Source organism: Myxine glutinosa, chromosome 1 (assembly GCF_964187855.1).
Source record: "Myxine glutinosa chromosome 1, kmMyxGlut1.1, whole genome shotgun sequence".
NCBI lineage: Eukaryota > Metazoa > Chordata > Myxini > Myxiniformes > Myxinidae > Myxine > Myxine glutinosa.
This window is the reverse complement of record NC_136261.1, coordinates 398,386,086-398,412,104: the sequence shown is the minus strand read 5'-3', so window position 1 is coordinate 398,412,104 and position 26,019 is coordinate 398,386,086. Positions and strand designations below refer to the sequence as shown.

General features: G+C 44.1%; 1 protein-coding gene across 2 annotated transcripts in view; it reads right to left on the bottom strand.

Moving 5' to 3' along the window:
* The window catches only part of LOC137416892 (uncharacterized), a 63,647-nt gene that overhangs the window by 13,975 nt on the left and 23,653 nt on the right, over nt 1-26,019 (bottom strand). The window contains exon 2 of one of the 2 annotated variants that reach the window (XR_013621889.1): nt 5,708-8,836. Coding sequence is in view for 1 of the 2 variants with exons in the window: in XM_078770336.1 (XP_078626462.1) it covers nt 7,389-8,836 (1,448 nt within the window). In the remaining variant the exon portion in view is untranslated. Of the gene's footprint in view, nt 1-4,772; nt 8,837-26,019 lie in introns of those variants that run through there. The other variant, XM_078770336.1, reaches the window with a different exon arrangement.

Genomic DNA, 26,019 nt, shown 5'->3' with positions numbered 1-26,019 from the left:
TTCTATTAGCCGGATTCGATCTTCACCAAAATTGAATCGATTCGTCCTCGTCATACACCCAACCGGTCCACCAAGTTTCGTCCAAATCCATCCATAGCACAAGTTGAGATATCCTGCTATGTATCGTTTTTGGCCCGATCTCCCAATGGTGAAGAATCAATTAAAAAATTTAATAATTCTCATATCCGAATCCATATTCAGATCTTCACCAAAATCTAATCGAATCGTCCTTGTCAGACACCCAACCGGTCTACCAAGTTTCGTCGAAATCCACACACAAGTTTTTGAGATATTTGGTTCACAAACCAAACAAACAAACAAGCAAACAGACAGGGGTGAAAACATAACCTCCATCCACCTTTGGTGGCGAAGGTAACTAGGACACTCACTCCTTTGGGAGCAACAGGAAGTCATGTTATTAATTTTCTTCTTTGGGACATATAGATCACAGTAGATCTAGGCTCGGGTCCGTTAGTCTGTGGTGAATGTGATAAGCATACAATGCCTCAAAGACGTTGGGATTCCTCCAGGTTTCTTTCAGTTCGTGTTAAACGGCAGTAGCGACTGTTTCGAAATGTAATCATACGTGTTTGTGGTTTGTAATTTTACGATTTAGCCGTCGGGTAATGCCGTCTGAAACAGCGTTTTTCTGTCCGTCCAGTGTATGTATGTATGTATGTATGTATGTATGTATGTATGTATGTCCCTCACAAACGTACACCAATCAAAGCTGAGGATCGGTCACATAACAGGGGGACACGTTTAGTAACCATTAGAGTTGCATATTTTACTAAAAGGAAATATAATAACCTTTTGTGGAACGTTTTGGAATCCCAGCGGGTGTCGTAAGGTAGAATTGCAAGTGTACCGGTAGGAGGTTTCAGAAGTTCCTCAATACAATTATGATTTTGAAATGCAATCGATATGGACTTTGCTCCCGAATCCGGAAGTGAACAGATGACGATGGTTCGTTGGTTTCATAATCTCAATACAAACGTGATTTAACATTATATTTTTTATATAATAATGCCATAGTAATATGAATATGCATTGCGTAGAGTGAGAGCTTTGTCGACGACAATGGTCAGTCGATCGAGTACGCAGCCCTCGCAAACATCTGTTGGCCTAGGCCTAGCTAGGCTAGGTTGTTTGATCTTGGGCTTAGAATTAAAATTCAAATTAATTTTATTGAATGGATAGATTGGGATAGAATGCAGGACTTACATACTGTCGGCTATATACGAGGTACATAACAAAAAATTTCAAAAACAAGGAACTCCTTTGCAACTGGTACCATTGGAAAGAGCATGAAAATACCATTAAAATGATACCCAGGTCATTGTCCTCGGTCTAATATTAAGAGTTAAAGCATTTTGACATTTACCAATTACGCGCAATTTTGGTCCTTTGTAATCAATGGAAACAAAGGAAAAATGTGTGACCTTTTGTTTTAATTATTATGGTCAAACACAAGATGTTGGTGCTCAAATTAACGAAATATTAAAACTAGATGTGGATAAATATATTAACTAATACATTAAATTGGTTTCATAACGATATAAACTTGCCTTCAATTAACAAACAATTGTGGGAGGAGTGAGGAGTAGTTAGGCAGTGGGGGGGAGGGAGTGAGGAGTGGCTAGGCAGTGGGGGGGAGGGAGTGAGGAGTGGCTAGGCAGTGGGGTGGGGAGTGGAGTGGAGTGGTTAGGCAGTGGGGTGGGGGGTGGGGAGTGGCTAGGCAGTGGGGGTTGGGGGGAGGAAGGGGTGGTAGTCAGTAGGGGGAGGGGGGAGGAATGGGTGGCAGGCAGTTGGAAGGGGAATGGAGGGAAGGAGGGGGCTGTGAGCGCACGATGCACCGCGACGACATATTTTGGAATTTCCATCCACGACACGTTTAATTATTATCGTCAAAAACAAGGTTTCGGTGCTCAAATTAACTAAATATTAAAGCTAGATGTGGATAAATATATAAACTAACACAATAAATTGGTTTCAGAACGATATAAACTTACCTTCGTCAAAATCAGTGAATGGTTTTGACAACACAAACTTGCGGCAATAAATTCACCTACTTCTCGAAGTCGGAAAATAAAGGTTGGAAGACGAGGTCAAAGGTGAAAATCTGAACTACGTCATAAGTATTTCCGGTTCATCTAAGAAAAACAAATACGATCACTGCAGCGATAGTAATAGAGGGCTGTGCAGACAGCCGAGATCGCTGGCAGACCAGGTAGTGGTGCCACAGCGACGTGCTACTCAGCATCCGATAGTCAACTACCTACTAATACTATATTATATAGTCTAGACTTGTAGTCGACTGGACCAGGTACGTCGGTCCGACTGGCAGGGACATACTGAAATCGGTGTACCTGGCTTAAATGAAGTCGGTGTAGCAGGCGTAAATGATGAGCTGTTTCGAAATCAAAATCCGTTCTGTACAGTACTGTATTGTAATTTATTGATTTTAATCACCAGGTGAAAATAATTTATCGTTCGCGCCAGACCAAAGCAAGATCACGTGAGCAAGATGGCAGATCATGGAAGGGACAAGATGGCGGATCATGGAAGGGACAATTCAAATGACGACATGAAATTTTGTTCCCAAGGGAATGGGTTTTTTTTGTTTTTTTTGGTGAAATTTGAAATGAAAGTGAAATTTTGAATGGATTTACATATACATGCAAGTGGCATAGAGGTTCGCTTACGAAGCTCTATTAATTTGTGATTGGAATGATGAATGATGCTGTTTGGAATGAAAATATAGAGATATTGAGTTTAAAGCAGAATGAGGACATGACTTGAGGGTTTCACTCCGTGACATTCACGGATTCCCCATTTGCAGTTTCGCCATTGACTGGATATAGCAACATTTAGACTGGGTCCGTTTTTGGCCAAAGTCATTCACTAACCTGCTGTAAATGCCTGACGTTCAACTGAAGGCAGGGAAAATGGCCTTAAAATGCATGTTGTTGTTGTTGTTGTTGTTGTTGTTGTTGTATGTCCCTGATTTGTTCAAAAATGGTTCTCGAATACCCAGCTTTTTATTTAAAGAAAAAATTCATGTCATGGACTGACTTGTAAGACTTATTCGCCATCGGTAAATCTGGGACCTATGCAATGCTATTGTGACATGCACAAAAATTTCGTTATTTCAAAAGGATTTCTGAAAATAAACAGGTAGTAATTTAGGATATCACTTTGTTCATGATAACATATTTTGCAAGGTTAAATTAAAGAATTTTTTTTTTTCCCTTTTTTAAGGCCATTTTCCCTGCTAGAGCAGGAGTTCGCCTTGCGGGCCCCATGACAATCATCATGGTTTCCTTTTTAAGGCAATGTTTTTATGGCCGGATGCCCTTCCTGACGCCAACACTTTAGTCGCCTCTTTCGACACGCAGGGATACGGTGGACCTATTCTAAACCGGGGCACACACCGGCAAAAAGAATGATCAAGCATTTTGTTGTGAAGACCAAAATGAAAATCCAGCTTTGTGTCATTTTGCATTCCTGAGATGTAGAAGTGAGTTAAGAGTAAAAAGAATCCCTTTTTCGGTGTACTCCTTGATGAAGTCATTGACGCCAGGTTTGAAAAAGAATAAATATTTAAGTCCACATCCTTCCGGCAACCCCTCCTGCTTAATCCCCTAAAATTCATTGGAGAAATCAACAGGACATTGATCAAGGTATGTGTTAACCACCATGGGACTAAAGAGCTGTAATTTTGGGCATTGACCCTTCATCAGAGCAAAAGAGCACTGACCTCCTCCTTTGCTCTGTCAAAGGGTTAATGCCCAAAACGCCAGCTTCTTGATTGCCACGGTGGTTAGAAGAAAAAAAAGGAGAGGGTGGAGGAAACACAGAAATAAGCAAATAAGAGGATCGGCTTAGGAGGGTTCAATGGGGGTAATAAAGATCATGTGTCAGGATGGGGTTGACATGAGGTTGTGGTGCACTGCCTACTTGAAGCCCTGGAAGGAACAGTGGAAAAGAACAGCCTCTGGAAGAAAATGTGAAGAGATTAAGGTGATACGTAAGGAAAAACCACGTCGAGGAACTAGAACGGCACTCGGTAGTGCGCATACCTCCGCCAGGCTGAAGTTTACGATTTGCATCCCACTGATGGGCCGGATCTGGATTCGGACCTGAACCAAAATGTAATCGGCTTGTTCTTGTCACCAAACCAACTCATCCACCAGGTTTTGTCATAGTTTGTCCACAACTTTTTGAAATATCGTGCAATATGTCATTTTTGGTCCTATTACTCAATGGGGAAGAAAGACTTGGAAAATTAAAAATAATTCTCATATTGAGATCGTCACCAAAATCTAATCAATCCGTCCTTGTCACACACACAACCTTTTCACCAAGTTTTGTTCACTCCAACTATTCCAATGAAATTATGAAGATGAACTGATCGATTGAATTTATGTATTGCTAGAGCATGGGCATGATGAGCCAAATGGCCTCCTTCTGTATCCAGGTTTCTTGAATATACTTTTTCAACAGCCCATTCCCACGTTTTTGTGGAGTTGGCCGGGGGAAGTTTTGATCAAAATCTTTCACGAACTGGCTTGGCAGCCCGAACGTTCAATTAAGGTGAGGGTAAGAATGTGTAACGTGTTCAGGCATGGGCATCCTCAAGGGTAGGCAAATAGGGGTGGTAAGGCAAATGGGGGTGGGAGGGCATTGCCCCCTGAACCTCCGCACACCCACCCCCTCCATTTCCCCTTACACTGTAGGATGTAAAATAAAGATAGCAGGTCGTTTGGACCAACTTTTGTGTGTGGCACAATCCACTTTATTACACGATTTTAACATAGAATCTCACAAAATGAATTATGCAAGTTTCTTCTTGTACCTTAGTAGGCTCCAATTAACCGAATTATGCATTTTTCAGCGAAAAGTTATGGTTATTTATTGTTTTTAAAAATGAAATTCGTCTCTAGGAGCTTCAACAGGACGTTATTTTTGGAGCATTTGAACGACCTCGAGCAAAATCCACAAACAAAAGCGAATTGCATTGAAATTGCAGAAATTAACTCATCTTGCTCTACTCTTCAAAAAACAAGCATTTTTCAGATTGCATTTGAAATAAATGTATTTTGTAAGATATACATTCAGACACTGCGAAAGACGTGGACGAAAGCCAAAAATAATTTCATGAAAGTGCAAGAAATCATATTTCTCGCTTTTGGCACTGAAATGTACAGGTGGATGCAACAAAAAAGGTTAGTTTAACTAACTTTTTGGCCATTAGGAAGAAACAAGGAATGACGATTGTGTTTTTGCCCCCTCAGAAATTCATTCAACCCCTCCACCCCCAATCTCTGAAATTAATGCCCCCCACCCCCAACTCTGAAATTAATTTCCTCCCACCCTCACCCCCCTCTAAAATTTCTCTTTCAGGCACCCATGTGTTCAGGATGCCAGCGATAACTCGCCTACTCTTTGTGAAGGACGACGTGGGGTCTTTAACATCCACCAACTAACGCCAGCAGATGTGACGCCCAGTTTAACATCCATCCGAGGGACCGCACACATTGATGAATCAAACCCAGGCTAGACAGCTTTGATCTGTGTATGCATAGCTCTTCACTTAGCCATCCTGTCAGACCATCCAAGTTCCTCGAATATCATTGCATAATGGGCTCAATCACATGACAACAATCAAGTTTATCATAATATGCCCTCAATTCCCACGACTCACCATCCTCTGGAACCTTTCCCTCCTCTTTAGGCCAAACGGGAGTCCTTGTGTTCGATCTTGATCTTCAGGACTGCAGTAAAAAAGCATGTCCAGCATGTCTTCCAACAAATCCTCCAGAATGTCCTGCAATAGGTCCTCCAGCAGGTCCTCAAGCATGTCTTCAATACAAGTCCTCCAGGCATGTCCTGCAATAGGTCGTCTAGCAGGTCCTGCAATAGGTCCTCCAGCAGGTTGTGCAATTGGTCATCCAGTAGGCTCTACAATAGGTCCTCCAGCATGTCTTCCAACAGGTCGTGCAATATGTCCTCCAGTAGGTCGTGTAATAGGTCCTCCAGCATGTCTTCCAGTAGGTTCTCCAGTACATCCTCCACCATTTCCTTCCGTTTCCCCAGCATACTTTCCACCTCCGGGCATAACTCCGTTCCGATCCTTGCCCCGCAAGGCGCACGAGTTAAATCTCATTTCTCACACATTCTCTTTTTTATTTGTCTGCTTTGGACCAGCAAAGAGCTCAACAAGGCAAAGCTGCCAACCGTCCTTTTCAGGGACACTTTTTGTTTTACCATGCGGAATTGTGCATTTCGCATATTTATCAAGACCAAATTCCATCCTCCGAGTAGCGCTTTAGGAGTTTCAGTTGATCTGCTAATTTGTCTTCATTCGGTGCGGTGTTTTAGAAAATCCATGTACAGTAGATGTGTCACCTTTTTAGGTTCTTTGGTCATTTTTCTTTTGGACGTTAGATTGTATCTGTGTCATTATTCATGGGAGAGGTTACTCAGTGGGTTCAGAGCCAGACAAAACAGGAGGGGGGGGGGGGGGATGGGGGGTAAAGACTGTCACCTTGTAAGATACTGTGGAAGATAATTTGTGAACTTGTTAGAATTGCTCAGAAAACCGCACTCTATTCAGAGGGAATTAAAAGCAAACGAGCTGGCGTGCAGTGGAGCATCGGGCAAGGGACAAGCTCCCTCCACCCCCCCCCCATCCCCCTCCTCTCCAAAAATAAAATAAAGTACATTCCAGCCGAACTGGGGAACCCTGGGTGAGTTGCACAGCTGTATTTTTGAAACAAGTTCTCTATAAGCGCAAACAAGTTCGTAGGTTGTCAAGTAATGTGCAATTATTGCATTTGACATGAATGTTCACAACACCAAAACCTCATATCTGTTAAACATTATTCTCCCCACTCACTCCTGAAAGAGTATATATACAGACGCTCTCAGAGCTGAATGCTCAGAAAAACGCATTCAGGTGCTTGTCCCCGTGCTTTGCAGATTAAAGATGAATGAACTGTTTGCAAACTGTAAATAAATATTTAAATGAATGATTCAGCAAATGTGATTCTGGTCTCATTAGAGGCGCAAGTTTTCCCACGACAATACCACGTCATATCTTTACCCCATGGATTTCAATCTTTCCTTCCACGTGAGGTAGAATCAGTGTTGTATTCCAGAGTGTGTTTGCTTTCTCTATCAGTGGGAGTAGTTGGGGGTTAACTTTGTATACTTGCAAGCATTTTATAATCCATGAATGTGGGACACTATCAAAGGCTTTTTTGTAATCTATCCAGGCTGTGGATAAGTTGGTTTATCGAAGGTTGCAATTTTCGAGTATGGTCTCGTTTAATATCAACTTTCCACTTTCTTTCTCGTTCTTCGTTTTTGGACGTTACGATAACTTACACGCTTGTGTGTATTCTTTGATGTCGAGATAAAAGTGATAAACGATTAAACATCTTCTTACACAATGAACACTTGTAGAGCTTCTTTCCTGAATGTATTACTTTATGTCGAAGTAAATTTGATGAACGATTAAACGCCTTGTTGCAAACAGAACACTTGTAGGACTTCTCTACTGTGTGCAATCGTTGATGTTCAGACAAATATGACGAATGATTAAACGCCTTGTTACACACCAAACACTTGTAGGGCTTCTTCCCTGTATGTATTATTTTATGTCGAAGTAAATTTGATGAACGATTAAACGCCTTGTTGCAAACAGAGCACTTGTAGGGCCTCTCTCCCATGTGCAATCTTTGATGTTGAGACAAATGTGATGAATGAATAAATGCCTTGTTACACATCAAACACTTGTAGAGCTTCTCGCCCGTGTGTATTCTTTGGTGTTGAGATAAATTTGATGTACGATTAAACGCCTTGTGACACAGCAAACACTTGTAGGGCTTCTTCTCCATATGCAATATTTTATGTCTATGTAAATTTGATGAACGATTAAACGCCTTGCTGCAGACAGAACACTTGTAGGGTTTCTCTCCCGTGTGCAATATTTGATGTTGAGACAAATATGACGAATGAAGAAACGCCTTGTTACACACAGAACATTTGTAGGGCTTTTCTCTGGTGTGTATTTTTTTATGATTAGATAAATTTGATGAACACTTAAATGCCTTGCCACACAAAAAACACTTGTAGGGCCTCTCTCCAGTGTGCATTCTTTGATGTTGTGCCAAATGTGAGGAATGACGAAATGCCTTGGTACACACCAAGCACTTGTAGGGCTTCTCTCTGGTGTGCAATCTCTGATGTTGATGTAAATGTGCCGACTGCTTAAACATCTTGGAGCACACGGAACACTTGTAGGGTTTCTCGCCAGTGTGTATTCTTTGATGTCGAAGTAAACTTGATGATTGACCAAATGCCTTGGTGCATTGTGAACACTTGTGTGGTTTCTCACCGGTATGCATCATTTGATGTTTCGATAAAGTCGATGAAAGAGAAAAGGTCTTGGTGCATTGTGAACACTTGTAGGGTTTCTCCCCAGTGTGTATCTTTTGATGTTTACATAGATATGAAGAAGAAGCAAATCCCTTGTGACACACAGTGCACCTGTGTGGCTTTTCACCTGTGGATATTTTTACACATTCTTTTAAACACAATGAAGCGGGAAAGTTTTTGTTCGAAACAGAAAACTTCTGTGGCTTCTCACTTCTTTGGAAATCATGTTGCAGGATCGTTGTACACCTGTCACCATTGTTGTTTTTCGACTCACCATCGTTACATTTATCAACATCTTGACAAAACGTCCGTGGCATGTGATGATTGAGAGAAACTTCAGGGTCAACCAGCGGGGCACAGTTGGAAGAAGAAAACGTTCCCAATTGTTTGTCTGGAAAAACAATTCAACAGAAGTGTCAATAATTTACTTTTGCAATGAAACATAAACATAAAAACTAGGGGCAATACCCTTGGGCGCTCAGCTTGTAGAATAAAGCAGTATGTTACGCTGGCTAAAGGTATTTCAAACAGTATCACGGTATTTTAAACTAATTTCAATGCTTGCTGGAAGACAGGACAATGTCGAATCATACTAAGGTAATCACAAGACTTTAAACAAACAAACAAAAAAATTCTTATTTTAGGGGAAAACAACCTTCCCTCCTCCTCGTGGACCTCCACCACAATTTCTATGCCTCCACCGACAAAGTCGCTGTAGGCATTATGTTTTCAGGTTGTCCGTCCGTCCCTCGTATACCGAGTACCTTGGGAACTGAGTACTCTTGTCCCTCTACACAAGGGGAAAGGTGACCCTCTGGACTGTGGCTCGTATCAAACGATAAAATTATTGGAGCATGAAATGAAGGTATTGGAAAGGGTGTTGGAGAGGAGGATAAGGAAAAAAGTGAAGATCGAAGAAATGCACTTTGGATTTATGCCAGGAAGAGGAATGAGAGAAGCGTTTTTTATTGTAAGGCAGTTGCAGGAGAAGTACATGGAGAAGAGGAAGAAGTTGTTTCTTGGGTTTGTTGATCTGGAGAAAGCATTCGATAGGGTTCCACGCGAAGTCATGACATGGGGATTGAGGAAGTTAGGAGTGGAGGAATGGTTGATCAGAGTAGTGATTGCAATGTACGAGAGCGCGCACACAGCTGTAAGGACGAAGGACGGGAACAGTGGTGAGTTTGAGGAGAAGGTGGGAGTGCATCAGGGGTCGGTACTAAGTCCACTAATATTTGTAGCTGTGATGGAGGTGCTGGCTCGGAACGTAAAGGAGGATTTACTGTGGGAGTTGTTGTGTGCAGATGATCTGGTGTTGATTGGGGAGAGTATGGATGGACTGAAGGAGAAGATGAACAAGTGGAAGGAATGTATGGAGACATAAGGTCTGAAGGTATGGAGGAATGTATGGAGCCCCCAACCCCTTCCCTTCAAACCTCCCCCCCCCCCCCCCCTACCATGCCAATCCAATTCTCCCCCCTCCACCTCAAAGCTGCCTCCTCCCCACTTCATCTCCCTTCTATCTCATACCTCCACCTCCCCCAACCTTCTACTTTCCTCTGCCCCTCCTCAAACAACCCCTCATTGTGCCTCATCCCATCACCATCAAACCTTTCGTCCTCCTCATCCTTCCCTTTCTTGTAACTCTTCTGTAATCTCTGACACATCTCGTCTTCAGTTGTCTTACCCTTTCTCCCGTCCATGGTACACTGAGTCTTGTGATAAGGCAGTTGCCCTGGAACAACTTGCCTTTGCCTCTTGGAAGGCAAATCCAACTGAAGGCAATCTGAGTTCCTTCCACCAAGCTCGGAAGAAGTGTGTGTCTACCCTCAGGAGTGCCAGGAAGCACGATCTCTCCACACTCAAGAATGAACTCTCAAACCTGTCTCCTTCCTCCAAATCCTGGTGGCGTCTAGTCCAATCCGTTTCTGGTGTTTGTTCCCTTTCCATCCCCTCCCTTACCTCAAATGGCTACACAGTTGACACCACACGTGACAAACTGAATGCCTCAACTCTGTGTTTGCCTCAAAATATTGTGTCCCAAACCCATCTCTCTCTGTTCCCACCTTACCCAGTCGAACCAAACTGCTCCTGGACTCTGTGTCCTTCTCTCCAGGCAAGATGGAAAAGTTTTTGTCAAACCTCGACTCTGATTCTGCAACTGGACCAGACGGCATCAGCCCACGGGTCCTAAAATCCTGCTCTGCCGCTCTATCTCACCCTCTCTCTGTTCTTTTCACCCTCTCTTTTGCTCAAAGTCATCTGCCAGTATCTTAGAAATCAGCAAACATTACTGCTTTACACAAAAAAGGTGCAAAAACAGATCCTTGCAACTACAGACCAATCAGCCTGCTCCCAATTATCAGCAAAGTCATGGAATCCATCATTGCTTCGGATATCAAGTCCTTCCTCTTCTCCAATGGCTTGATCTCCGATCATCAATTTGGATTCGGACCAGGTCATTCTACTCTGGACATGTTGCTTCTGCTGTCTCAACAATGGATGGAGGTCCTCAATGCCAAACAGGAAATCAGATCCGTCTCCCTTGACATATGATCCACCACGCCATAACCCGGGTTGCCCTGTGATTTTAAAAATCATTTTACATAATTAATTAATCTATTTTAGGGGGAGTGTAACCCGGGTTCGTGTGATAGGAAAATCCTTTGTGTCACAATCCTTTCATCATTTTCATCTTTCATTTTCAGAAAATCCTTTCATCGAAATTGTGGGTGTAGTTTCGGAGGAGAAAGCAAATACATTTTTTGGGGGGCAAAGCCCCCCCCCCCCTCGATTTTTATGCCTCAGTCGACAAAGTCAGCAGAGGCATTATGTTTTCAGGTTGTCTGTCCTGCTGTGCATCCGTCCATCCGTGATAGGTTTTCGTTACCGCAATATTATAACTTGAGAACAGCTGAAGGGATCTTAGTCAAATTTGGTGCAGGTATTATAATGAGGTAAAGATGAACTGATTAGATTTTGGGGTCAAAGGCCAAAGGTCAGAGGTCATGTTAGATTAAACTCCTGTTACCACGATAACTTGTGAACCAGTGATGGGATTATGACCAAATTTGGTACAATTATGCAGAATTATGTGGAGATGAACTGATTAGATATTGGGGTGAAAGGCCAACGGTGAAAGTCTGTAATATGTCTATCACTTGAGAACGGCTGAAGTGATCTAATTCAAACTTGTGTTACATATTTCTGTGAATGTATGTGAATTACCATTCAGGTCTTTGCTTATCCGTGTGTAGTATATTAAGTTGTTGTGTAGTTGTTGTGGTTGGAGGGTCAGGAGCCCTTCTGAGGGAGTGGCCGGAAACGGAAGTGACCGGAAACGGAAGAAAAAAGACACGAGGAAAAAAAGGACGAGTATTATTCTTCCTCGCCCCGCTCCGACAAAAGGTGGGATCGACTTTGCGCTGCGTGAAACAGCGGCGTAACGAAGCCTGTCTGGCGAGAGGAATTACCGGGACGTGTACCTGCCCGGTGGAGACGTCAAGTGGCGTGGGGCCGTGCATCGACCCCGCGTCTGGTATCGTCGCGGCACCGTCTAAACAGACGCGTGCGGGTCGCACGTTGGGGCCTAACGCGCCTTGCAAGCGGCGTGGGGTTTGGCTTGCTCTACCGTACCCGCTCCGCGTGGCCACGAGGGGCTGCAGCCACGGTGCCTGGTACGATACCTGCCCGGTGGAGAAACGTCCACCCGGGGTTCGTTCAACCGCCCGAGTGCGGAGACGCCGACCAGTATCTTGGTCAGGAGGGGCCCAGAGACATTGTGAGGAGCAGAGACCGAAAGGGGGTGCGAGTACTCACCGGGACACACATAGATAAGATGGCCATCTTACTCATAGGGAATTGATTGTGGCTGGGGAATTGTTGATGGTAGTGTATTGTTGATTGCTCGGGGAAAATCTCCGTGGTTGTGTCATTGGAATTGTATGGTATCATTACCATTGGAAATATATCCTTGAACCTCAGTTGTCTCCGGGGTGAAATTCATAGGGGTTGCGTGGCGAAAGCGCATATATAGTACAGCTTGCTGGCGGAGTTCCTCTCACGGTCCGGGGGGTCACCGAGACCAGGTATTCACCGAGGGGACCACGTAACAGAATTGGGGGCTCGTCCAAATTACGATTTGCGGTTTCGCAATTGGGTCTACGTCCGGGATCTAAAATTGTATAAAATAATAAAATAATAATTTTTTTATTAATTAAAATTTATTAATTAATTATTAATTGGTAATTTTTTTTTTTTGAGAAATTGGGGTAAAGTCTTGGGTGAAGGTTAACAGGTGTTAACGATAGGCACCATGGCGTTTGTGGCACAGAACTTTGGGGTAACCCCGAGTGAGGCACAGTTCCGAGCGTTGCTAAAGTCGGACCTCTTGAAATTGGCCAAACATTTTAACTTGGAGGTCCGAACTAATTTGAGGAAGGCAGAGTTGCAGGCCACGGTGATACAATCTATGGTGGGATTAGGAACATGGGACGAGTTAGCCTGGGAGTGGCTACCCGAAGAACCAGAAGACGTTGAGCTCCGGAAACTGGAGTTGCAGTTACGGAGCCAGGAACGGATTAAAGAAGAAGAAAGGAAAGCAGAAAAGGAAAGAGCAGAAGAAGAAAGGAAAGCAGAAGAGAGGAGGGAAGAGAAACAAGCGGAGGAAAGGAGAGTGGAACGAGAACTCCAGGAAAGGTTAAAAGAAGAAGAAGGAAAGCAGAAGCAGAGGAAAGGAGAGTGGAACGAGAACTCCAGGAAAGGTTAGAAGGGAGAAAAGCAGAGGAGAGGAGAGCTGCAAGGGACCTCGAAGCAGAGGAGAGAAAAGCGGAAAGGGAATTAAAGGAACGTGACATGGAGCTTCAGCAAGAAATCAAATTCAAGGAGCTGGAGTTAATGAGAGAACGGGGAGAGGCACCACCCTTGCTGACGGGGTCGACACCTAACCAGAAAACCTGGGATGTGGGCAGACATGTGAGGCTGGTTCCACCGTTCAGTGAAAAAGAAGTCGCGAAATTTTTTCCACACTTTGAGAAAGTGGCTCGACAATTAAACTGGCCGGAGGAGGCCTGGACCATACTCGTGCAAAGTGTGCTGGTGGGGAAAGCTCAGGAAATTTATTCGGCGCTACCAATGGACCAATGTGCAGATTATGAGGTACTGAAGAAGCACATCCTCAAGGCCTATGAGTTGGTTCCGGAAGCTTACAGGCAAAAATTCAGGAATGCCAGGAAGAGGGAGAGTGAGACCCATGTGGAGTTTGCCAGAGTGAAAGAAAACATGTTTGATCGGTGGTGTGAGTCAAAAGGAGTCGGGAAAGACTTCGAAACATTGCGGGACTTGATCCTGGTGGAGGAATTCCAGCAGTGTGTCCACGAGGACATCAAAGTGTACCTGCAGGAAAAGAAAGTACCAAAGTTGTGGGACGCAGCCACCATGGCAGATGATTATGCCTTAACCCACCGAATAGGGGTCCACAAACCTAACTCCTCGCCTAGACTTCAGCAGGGGAGTTATGGAACACCCGGTGCGGAGAACGACCTTACATGGCGGCGGCCTCGAGATGATTATGGGGACAACTATGATACCCCAACGGTTAGAAATCCGAGGGCTACGGGCCCAAGACAAACTTATTTTTCGGGGGGCTCAAGGCCGACCCCGAGGTTCTCCCCCGGGCCTACTTGTGCTTTTTGCCATAAAACTGGACACTTGATGTCCCAATGTTACCTCCGAAAAAGGGAGAACCCGGAACGGAATCAGTCTAGTGCGACTCCGAATGCACTGGCAAGTGTGAGAAATCATTCTTGGAGAGCAGAGCTGGGGGAAGATTCCCCTGTCAAAGGTACGGCGTCCCGGGAGAACCTTGTTCAGGAGGGCTACAAACATTTCATTTCAGAGGGGTTCGTGTCGCTGGATGGCGACCCGAGTAACCAGAAGCCAGTTAGGGTATTGAGAGACACAGGAGCCCACCAATCGTTGATGCTGGAGGGCATTTTGCCATTGTCGGAGAAGACGGCAACTGGGGTTAGTGTGCTTTTACAGGGGGTCGGGGGCTATGTTAAAGCTCCGCTTCATGTCATCCAGTTGAGTTCTGAGTTGGTATCCGGGCCGGTCACCGTAGGCTTACAAGCCACCCTTCCTGTGGAGGGAATCTCTTTTATTATCGGGAATGATTTGGCAGGGGGGCGAGTTTCGGGTAATCCAATAATGGTGGATAAGCCCAGTAAGGAAAATAACACCACTCGGTTAGAGATGGAGATTCCGGGTATCTTTCCATCCTGTGCAGTGACTCGGGCTATGGGTAGAAAGCACGCGGAAGAGAAGGAGGAAGAAAGAGAGGGGGAGTTGGAACCCTTAGTGGTACGGGAAGACAACTCGGAAAAGGGAAATAACCAGGGGAGGGATTCCCAGGAATTTCGAGAAATGGTAGCGTCTGGAACGCAAGGGGACGGGGAGTGTCCGTCGGAGACCGCGGAGAACGAAGTGGAGCAAACCGCGCTGGTCCGAAGGAGACTAGTGGAAGAACAACACGAAGACTCGGAGATCCAGAGGTTAATTGAGAAAGCCGTTACGGAAGAAGAGGCTACGAAGATACCTGTGGGGTATTTCATGAAGGGGGAAACCCTAATGAGGAAATGGAGGCCCCCGGAGGTGCCCGCAGACGATGAGTGGAAAGTTCACTATCAGATTGTGGTGCCACCGCTGTACCGGAAGGAGATCTTGAGTTTGGCACATGAGACCCCTTGGGCCGGGCACCTGGGAGTGAACAAGACCTGTGACAGGATATTGGTACATTTTTTCTGGCCGGGACTGCGACGGGATGTGGCGGAGTTCTGCAAGTCCTGCCATTCTTGTCAGCTGGTGGGAAAGCCGAATCAAAAAATCCCACCCGCCCCGTTAAAGCCAATTCCAGCTTTTGAAGAGCCATTCAGCCGAGTCATTGTGGACTGTGTGGGCCCTTTACCCAAAACCAAAGCCGGACATCTATACTTACTGACCATCATGTGCGCGTCCACCAGGTTCCCCGAGGCAGTGCCTCTGAGGAAAATAACGGCGGCAGTTATTGCAAAGGCCTTGATTAAATTTTTCACTTGGGTTGGTCTACCTAAGATCATTCAATCGGATCAGGGGTCCAATTTCATGTCCACACTGTTCCAGCAAGTGGTACACCTGTTGGGGGTGGAACAAGTAAGATCCAGCGCCTACCATCCCGAGAGCCAAGGGGCCCTGGAAAGGTTTCACCAGACTTTAAAGAATATGATCCGAACGTATTGTTTTGAATGTGCCAAGGATTGGGATGAAGGGATACCCCTATTGTTGTTTGCGGCGAGGGAGTCCGTGCAGGATTCCTTGGGATTCAGTCCGTTTGAACTGGTGTTTGGACACGCAGTGCGGGGACCGTTGAAATTGGTGAAAGAACAGTGGTTACTACAGGAGTCCCGGACACCGATGGTGGAGTATGTGTCCACAGTAAAAAACCGATTGGCAAAGGCGTGTGAGGTGGCACGACGGAACTTGAGAAGGGCCCAGGGGAAAATGAAGGAGAGACATGACAAGACCTCGCAGATAAGGAATTTCAGTCCTCAGGACCGGGTGCTAGTATTGCTGCCCGTTCCAGGTCAGCCCCTCCAGGCTAGATATTTCGGTCCTTATGCAGTGGAGGAGAGGGTGAATGAGACAGACTACGTGGTGACCACTCCCGACCGACGAAAAAAGCGACAGTTGTGTCATGTCAACCGACTGAAGAAATATCATGAGAGGGAACCGGTGGAAGACGTAGTTCCTGTCTCACCGGTCGTACCGGTGACAATGGACGGAAACGCCGGTGTGAAGTTTGATAACTTGGATGACCAGGCCTGCCCCAAATTGACGAACACCGAAGTGTTGAATCATTTGGATGAGAAGTTAGGTCATTTAACAAGGGAACAGCAAGGACAACTGTCCAGCCTAATGTTCGAATTTAAACATTTGTTCACAGATGTACCTGGTCGTACGGACTTAGTATATCATGATATCGAGGTGGGGGAGGCCACTCCAGTGAAACAACACCCCTATCGGATGAACCCGGTGAAGATGGAGTACCTTCGGAAGGAGATGCAATATATGTTGGACAATGACATCATCGAACCAAGCAACAGTGAATGGAGCTCCCCATGTGTGTTGGTTCCGAAACCCGATGGCAGCTTCCGGTGTTGTACAGATTTAAAACGGGTGAATGCAGTGACCAAGACCGACTCCTATCCGCTCCCGAGGATTGACGACTGTATTGATCGAATAGGCCCAGCTAAATTTGTTACCAAATTTGACTTGCTGAAAGGGTATTGGCAGATCCCTCTTACCGATAGAGCCAAAGAAATCTCAGCTTTGGTCACTCCGAATGGGTTATATCAGTACAAGGTCCTCCCTTTTGGGTTGAAGAACTGGCCGGCTACATTTCAACGACTGATTAATAGGCTCATTGCAGACCTGGAGGGGGTGGAGGCATATCTGGATGATGTAATCATCCACACCATGACCATGGAAGACCACATTAAGCAAATCCATGCATTTTTTCAGACGATGTCCGAGGCAGGTCTGACCATCAACTTAGCCAAGAGTGAATTTGTAAGAGCACAGGTAGTGTTCCTTGGCCATGTAGTAGGGCAGGGTCAAGTACAACCAGTGACCGCCAAGGTAGAAGCTATCGATCGCTTCCAAGTCCCAAAGGGGAAGAAAGAGCTGATGAGATTCTTAGGTATGGCGGGGTGGTACCGGCGGTTCTGTAAGAATTTTTCGGATGTGGTAGCCCCTTTAACGAGTTTGTTGAGAAAGGAGACCCCATTCGTTTGGGATGGCAAATGTCAGGCGGCCTTTGCCCATGTCAAAGCGATACTAATGAGCTCCGGTCCTAACCGCTCCGGACTTTCAGGCACCTTTCAAGTTGGCCGTAGATGCAAGTGATGTGGGGGCTGGAGCGGTCTTGTTACAGGAAGATGAGGATGGGGTGGACCACCCCGTGTGCTACTACTCCAAAAAGTTCAATAAACATCAAGCAAATTATGCCACCGTGGAGAAAGAGACCCTGGCTCTCCTGCTAGGGCTTCAACATTATGAGGTGTACTTAGGAATCACGTCCTTTCCCATAAAGGTCTTTACGGATCACAACCCCTTAACCTTCATTCAAAGAATGAAAAATAAAAATCAGAGGTTGATGAGATGGAGTTTGGCTTTGCAGGGGTTCAACTTGGAAATTGAACATGTACGGGGCCGGGACAATGTCGTGGCGGACGCTTTGTCCAGATTGAGTTAATCTGGGGGGGGGGGGGGGGGGTTGAGTTATCTGGTTTGTTTCTCCAAATTGGCCGGCAAAGAAAGTTTTCGCTGGGTTCAAACTTTCTTTCTTGAAGGGGGGGAGTGTTACATATTTCTGTGAATGTATGTGAATTACCATTCAGGTCTTTGCTTATCCGTGTGTAGTATATTAAGTTGTTGTGTAGTTGTTGTGGTTGGAGGGTCAGGAGCCCTTCTGAGGGAGTGGCCGGAAACGGAAGTGACCGGAAACGGAAGAAAAAAGACACGAGGAAAAAAAGGACGAGTATTATTCTTCCTCGCCCCGCTCCGACAAAAGGTGGGATCGACTTTGCGCTGCGTGAAACAGCGGCGTAACGAAGCCTGTCTGGCGAGAGGAATTACCGGGACGTGTACCTGCCCGGTGGAGACGTCAAGTGGCGTGGGGCCGTGCATCGACCCCGCGTCTGGTATCGTCGCGGCACCGTCTAAACAGACGCGTGCGGGTCGCACGTTGGGGCCTAACGCGCCTTGCAAGCGGCGTGGGGTTTGGCTTGCTCTACCGTACCCGCTCCGCGTGGCCACGAGGGGCTGCAGCCACGGTGCCTGGTACGATACCTGCCCGGTGGAGAAACGTCCACCCGGGGTTCGTTCAACCGCCCGAGTGCGGAGACGCCGACCAGTATCTTGGTCAGGAGGGGCCCAGAGACATTGTGAGGAGCAGAGACCGAAAGGGGGTGTGAGTACTCACCGGGACACACATAGATAAGATGGCCATCTTACTCATAGGGAATTGATTGTGGCTGGGGAATTGTTGATGGTAGTGTATTGTTGATTGCTCGGGGAAAATCTCCGTGGTTGTGTCATTGAAATATTGTTGATGGTTGTGTATTGTTGATTGCTCGGGGAAAATCTCCGTGGTTGTGTCATTGGAATTGTATGGTATCATTACCATTGGAAATATATCCTTGAACCTCAGTTGTCTCCGGGGTGAAATTCATAGGGGTTGCGTGGCGAAAGCGCATATATAGTACAGCTTGCTGGCGGAGTTCCTCTCACGGTCCGGGGGGTCACCGAGACCAGGTATTCACCGAGGGGACCACGTAACACTTGGTACAGGCATGTGTAATGATGTAAAGATTAAAAGATTAGATTTTGGGGTCATGAGTTCAAAGGTCATGTCAGGTAAAAATGTGATACTTCAGAACAGATGAATGGATTTAAATCAAACTTGGTACAAGTATTATAATGATTTAACTAGTGGGGTCACCCGTGAGAATCCCACGGGCATGGACGTGTGTGACATTTCGACATATTGAGTTAGATGCTGCACATTCAGTTTTATAAAAGGGTTACTGGTAATTTATCAGATCCACAAATAATGTAATCTACACAATGTATTTACTTCTGATAATATGTGAATGCATGTGCGTGCACATCGGAAATACAGTTTGAAATGTGTGATTACATCTCATGTAACATGTGACTTCAAGAGCTCAAATCCTCTCCCTCCCCACCCCCATCTCTCCCACATCACGCACACTGCACCAGGGAGTGGATCACCCACAGGGGAATGGGACACACACACACACACACACACACACACACACACACACACACACACACACACACACACACACACACACACACACACACACACACACACACACAGTATCGGTTGTTCCTAAACTTAAATATAAATAATTTAAAGGATTGCTATAAATGATGTTAATTTAACAACATCCCATATTCAACTTTATTTAAATTGTAAACCTCAAACATAGTTCCTCTGCCTAAAGCAAGAACTTTAACCTGTAAGCAATTGACTAGTTTTTCGACTGCACGGATCATCAGCTGGGCATCGTTCTTCCTCGAGGTTTCGATCCTTTCAGCCCAGGACCTCTCCAAACAGCAGATCCACAGCCTCGATCATGGATTCACATCAATAGATGGTACATCAGTAGATCCACAACCTCAGTTGCATCCAGGCAGTCAGTCAACCCATAAATGCAACATCACTTATTCCAACTTTACTCGCAATAGGATTTAATGTATTATCATATATTTATAACTTTCCTTATACACTCGATAATATTGTTATGTCTGGGGGGTAAAAGCAATATCTAGAGCCAGGTAGATCTGTATAGGTAGGTATTCAACTGTTGCGATAGGGAATCTACCTGTAATAAGTTCTTCATGTTTAGGCGTTTGTCGGGATAATATATATGATTGTGGATCTACCAGGAGATTCGAGTGTTAAGTAGTTAGGGATTAAAGATAACGCCCCTGTGAGTCCAACCTGGTCATCAAACATTTGTCCATTATGGCACTGCAAACCACATAAACATTAGTTAGGACCTTTAGTACAATACTAAATGACGCCCTCCCCCCTGACATGACTTAGGAAGAAATCAGGCTGGAACACCGCCACAATGGGCCGCCACCATTTACACCTCCGAAAGGCCTACCCACCTCGCATAGCACATGCTATAACACAAGGACCACGGGGTCGAGGATGGTGGAGAGTTGCAGTGGCGCAGTGGGCGTGCCCCTGGACGAGCCGGCGAGTCGTGGGAGGCTCTGATTGGCAGAGCAGTGCGCCAATGTGACGTCATCGGCCAGGGATATTATCGAGGGCCGGCCGCCATTTTTGGCAGTGCAGATCGGATGAGCCCAGAGTTGGTGGAGTCTGAGGAGAATCGTTAGTATCCTAGTGGAGTCCGGAGTGAGAGTCGAGTTGAGTGCAGTTGAGAGAGAGCAGTTGGTTCGAGAGAGAGAGATGGAGAGTCTTCGAGAGAGCTCTCTTTTTGCCCTTCCTTCGTGCTTGGACGTCATTCGTTTTTTTTCCTGCTTGACTCTTGGAGATTGGAGTCAGAGAGAGATTCCCAACCCTGGCAGTTGCAGTTGACCAGTTCGGTTCACAGTTCACGGCTTGAGTTGGCACTCGCAGTGCGATCCCGAGTTTGGAGAGTCCTGTCCCTGGTCGAGTGGAGAGTTTCAGCTCGAGCAGCTTTAGTCCCGGCCGGCAGCCCGAGTGGAGTTTGCTTGCTTTGTGCAGCCCTGCGTTGGACCTTTGGAGCGAGGGAGCTCGTGGTGTGCCGTTGAACCGACGAGGCCTGGTGGCGCTCGGAGACGGACGGAGAGGGCCGCGGGGCCGTGTTACACTGAAGACAACTAGAGCCAGATAAGCCCGAGCGCCGCATTTATACTTTACATGACGAGACATTTTATTTCGTATTCATATTCCCTCGTCTGTATCTGAAGTGTGTGTGGGGACATCCCGATTAGGACATTTTATTACCGGCGCGTGCTTTTTCACTGTCTTTGCTTTTCATTAATAAATCCTTATATTATTTTTGTACATGTACCTGAACGCAGTTTCCTGTTTGATTGTATTAGATAAGGCTGCAGGGCTCTCGCTGTGTCCTGCCATTCCGCGCATTTAATTGATTTGGAATCCGCTATTGAGTTTTTGCCTCGGGAGTTTAACGCCTCGTAATCGGCCTCCGCAACTCTGATGTTAATCACAGTTGCATGACAATATCATAATATCATTAAATCATGCACATCTTACCTTAAATACACCAATCTACCAACCAGCACGACCACACCACTTACCTCTCGATCAAACTGTATTTTGAATGTTCAAACTGTCACTGAAAACGGTTTTTTGCATGCTGCCATATCCGAGCAACCACTGATTTCGACCAACATTGATTTATAGTATATTTAATTCTTATGTTGTACCGTATTTACATAAAGATCTCATGAATAATATTTGTACTATTCGTATTGTATTTTACTAATTCGATTTGGTGCCTTTTTGTGATATTAAAGAAAACTTGTTTTAATCTACCAACTGTAGCTCCCTGTGCTAGCATACGTCTGACGAGTTGTTGTAATTTATTGACCAGTTCAGAGCTGTGTGTGGTTGCTCTCACAGTCCTAATTATTTCACCTGCAACCGTACCATAAAATAGCTTTTTCGGAATGTTGCTGTCTAAGAAAGGCATTCGGACAATGTGTAATGGAAAGGCATCTTGTTTATCAAATAATTTGGTGTGAATTATATTATTATGGATATCAATTTGCAATTCTAAAAAGGAAACTGAAGTGGAAGTTTGGTTTTCCTTTTTTAATTCAAGTTCTTTTGGATATACAGTCACGTGAAAAAGTAAGTACACCCCATGTAAAGTTTTGACTTTTTCAACATATTTCAACATAGCTATTTGATCCTCATTTCAACAATATTGACAGATAAAGGTGATATAATATAACAAATCTCATGAAACATTTACATTTTGTAGTCCATTGTATAATTTAAATAAACAAAAATGCAAATTTGGTATGTGGAAAAAGTAAGTACACCCTTGGCTCTAATAGGTGGTATTGCCCCCTTTGGCAGAAACAACCTCAAGTAGGCGTTTCTTATAACTGTCTACCAGTCTCTGACCGACTGGGAGAAATTTTTGCCCACTCCTCCATGCAGAATTATTTCAGCTGTGGGATGTTTGAGGGGTTTCTTGCATGCACAGCTCGTTTCAAATCCCCCCACAACATCTCGATGGGATTTCGATCCAGGCTTTGACTTGGCCATTCCAGAACCCTCCATTTCTTTCTTTTCAGCCATTCCTTGGTGGATTTACTGGTATGTTTAGGGTCATTGTCATGTTGCAAGGTTCACCTTCGGTTGAGCTTCAACTTTCCGACAGATGGCCTCACATTAACCTCAAGCACACTCTGGTACAATGAAGAATTCATAGTGGCTTCTATTATCGTGAGCTGCCCAGGCCCTGATGCAGCAAAGCTGCCCCAAACCATAATATTTCCACCACCATGCTTTGCAGTTGGTATCAGGTTCTTTTGGTCAAATGCTGTCTTTGGTTTTCGCCAAACATGTCTTCTGGTACTGTGGCCAAACAGCTCTACCTTTGACTCATCTGTCCAGAGCACATTGTTCCAGAAGTGCTCGTCTTTGCCTAGGTGTTAATTGGCAAACTTTAATCTTGCCCTGATGTTCTTTCTGGACAGCAAAGGTTTCCTCCTGGCACACCTCCCATGTAGATCAAATTTGTGCAGCCTCTTTCTAATGGTAGACTCGTGCACTTTGACATCAACAGTGGCCAGAGCTACCTATAGGTCCCGTGATGACATTCTGGGGTTCTTCGAGACTTCTTTCAGCATCTTGCGGTCTGCTCTCGGGCTGAACTTGCTGGGGCGGCCTGGCCTGAACAAGTTGGCAGTTGTTTGGAATCTTCTCCACTTGTAGATGATATTCCGGACAGTCGAATGATTGATTTCAAATTGTTTGGAGATCTTTTTAAATCCCTTCCCAGACTCGTAGGCATCTATAACCTTCTTTCTTAAGACCTCAGAGAGCTCTTTTGATCTAGGCATGGTGACGCTGAACACTTCAACAACAAAGAGCAAACCAAACGAAATGTCTGAGGTTTAAATAAGACAGGTTCCTCTAAGATCCTCTCTAATGATGTTCTAATCATTTGCACCTGAGCTGGTGCACCTGATTCTAATTTTAGGTATTTGAAGTAGTGATAAATGTAGGGGTGTACTTACTTTTTCCACATGCAAAATTTGCATTTATGTTTATTTAAATTATACAATGGACTACAAAATGTAAATGTTTCATGATATTTGTTATATTATATCACCTTTATCTATCAATATTGTTGAAATGAAGATCAAATAGCTGTATGTTGAAATATGTTGAAAAAGTCAAATTTTACATGGGGTGTACTTACTTTTTCATGTGACTATATGTCATCGTGAAGCTGCTCAAATGTAAAGCCATCGTTAATTGCCAACAAATCATCAATAAACCTGAAGATGTTTCCGCATCTTCGTGCAGTTGTTAATTTATTCCTGCACATGTTGTGGACCCAATCAAACTCGTACATGTGCAGAAACAAATTGGCAAAGAAAGGAGCCGGATCTGAACCCATGGGTATGCCCACTGTCTGCTGGAGTATCTTGTTGCCAAATGTAAAGAAACTGTTGTTTAGTAGAAATCGAATACTTTCTTTGAGTTTACTTTTTGAAAAACTGCATGAATATTGATTATCCCTTGCAGACCAGTGTGCTCTGTTTTGATATACATTAATGCATACTTTATTACCTCCTGCAAATGCTTTATCTACTGCTCTGTCCAATGCGGTTACCAGCTTGTCATTTGGAATGTTTGTGTACAATGTGGAAAAAAAATCAAAAGTTGAAAGACATTTTGCCTTACCCTTGTTGTTAATGTTGTGGTCACTGTCGATTACCATTTTGGAATTGTCAATGATCCAGAAAGTCTTAATACCAGAATAAAACTTCACTTTTTCATGGTAGTTTTTAAAGCATTTATAGATTAGTTTCATTGCCGCTGTAATACTACCCGATAAAGGTTTCAAACTACATTCTCCACTTGCGATGATGAACCTCATCTTACAAGGGTGTCTGTGCATTTTTGGGATCCAGTAAATGAATGGTAATTTATGGTGTTTATCCGGAACTAGCAGTCTTCTCACCGTTGAGTGATTTGTATGGTGTTGTATCAAGTCTGTTTTGTTATCGTTACTTATTTTGTAGATCTTTGAAATTCCCATGTCGAAGCCCAATTCTTCCAAAAGTGTTTGAATGTAGAATGTTTTACATACAAATGCAATATTATTATTTGCTTTGTCAATTGGAACAATGACATATTGTGTTTGAAGCTGCGTTAAGCAATCACATGTCTCTGGATTGTTTAAAATTGCCTTTGGATTATTATTGATTCTAACTTTTCTTTTCAAATCAACAACTCTCCTTTTCACATGTTTCTCTACCTCCTCCAACCATAAAGCCATTTGTGTGTTTGGTACTTTATGTTTATCAATTTGTTCTTTCATCCATTCGCCCAGTCCCATCATTGTAAGTTCCATTGCTTTATTCCAGTTTATTATTTTATTTTCTCTATAATTTGGTCCTTTTGTAAGTAATGCACGTAATCTTTTATCTTTCTCTATTCTGAGATCACCTGTGATGACGTGTTTATGATGTGGATCTTTGAATGTGGAATGTTCACAATTACAACTAGAACGCCACTCAGTAGAACGCATACCCCCCCCGTCGGTTTAGTTGGAATAATACGTTTTGTTTAACATCCCCTCTCCCCAAAACAATAAATGAAAAAGAAAGTAAGCCCTAACTGTCAGAGAATTTATTTTGATATATCTCGGAATTAGAGGAGAAAAACATCATTTAAGAATAAGAATAAAGGCTTTAATGCAGTAAAACAGAAAAAATCTTTCCCAAAAAAATTTCCCCAAAAAATTCCTGGATCCGTAATAATATCCTGAGCTTCACCAAAAACTAATCAATTCTTCCTTATCCCAAGGGCAATCATCCCACCAACTTTCATCCAAATCCGTTCAGAACTTTTCCAGATATCTTGTTCAAAAACACACGAACACACACACACACGGACGGACATGATCGAATGCGATACTCCCTGGCGGGAGTAATAAACCTGAAAATCGCAGAGCCAGAACCAGAATTATTTATTTTGTCTGGGAAGCCCATGCAAGGTATCTTCTTCTTCAGCCTCTCACAACCCTGGGTGAATATGCGATCTTTTTTTAAAAAAGTTGGAATTTTACCAAATCTGTTTTATTCGTTTGTTAATATACCTCAGCCATTGACAAATCTGGAACTAAGTCTTTATAAGTTCATCAAATACTGACACCACGAATGACATTCGCTGAGCTAAATGTTGATATCTCTTCTGAGGTTTAAAAAAAAAAAAAAATTTTGTTTTAAAGCATTATACGTATCAAACGATACATTTTATGAAACGGCGCAACCTAATACACACTTTGGTGGTTTAAAAATGACAGAATATGTCTTTATTAAAAATAAAAGAAATGAACATTGAAGACGACGCTGCTAAAAAAATACACCGCTCTAACGCATAACCACGAGTTTAAATTACATTTACAACAAATATGAAAACTATTTTCATATCACAATGTTAAATATAGAATATATAGAAGATAATGTTAAAAAAAAATGAGCCCTATCTTCCAATGGTAAAAAAATCCTTCAAAAAATTCCTGGATCGGGAATAATATCCTAAGTTCACCAAAAACTAATCAATTCTTCCTTATCCCAAGTGCAATCATCCCACCAACTTTCATACAAATCCGTTCAGAACTTTTCCAGATATCCTGTACACACACACACACACACACACACACACACACACACACACACACACACACACACACACACACACACACACACACACACACACACACACACACACACACA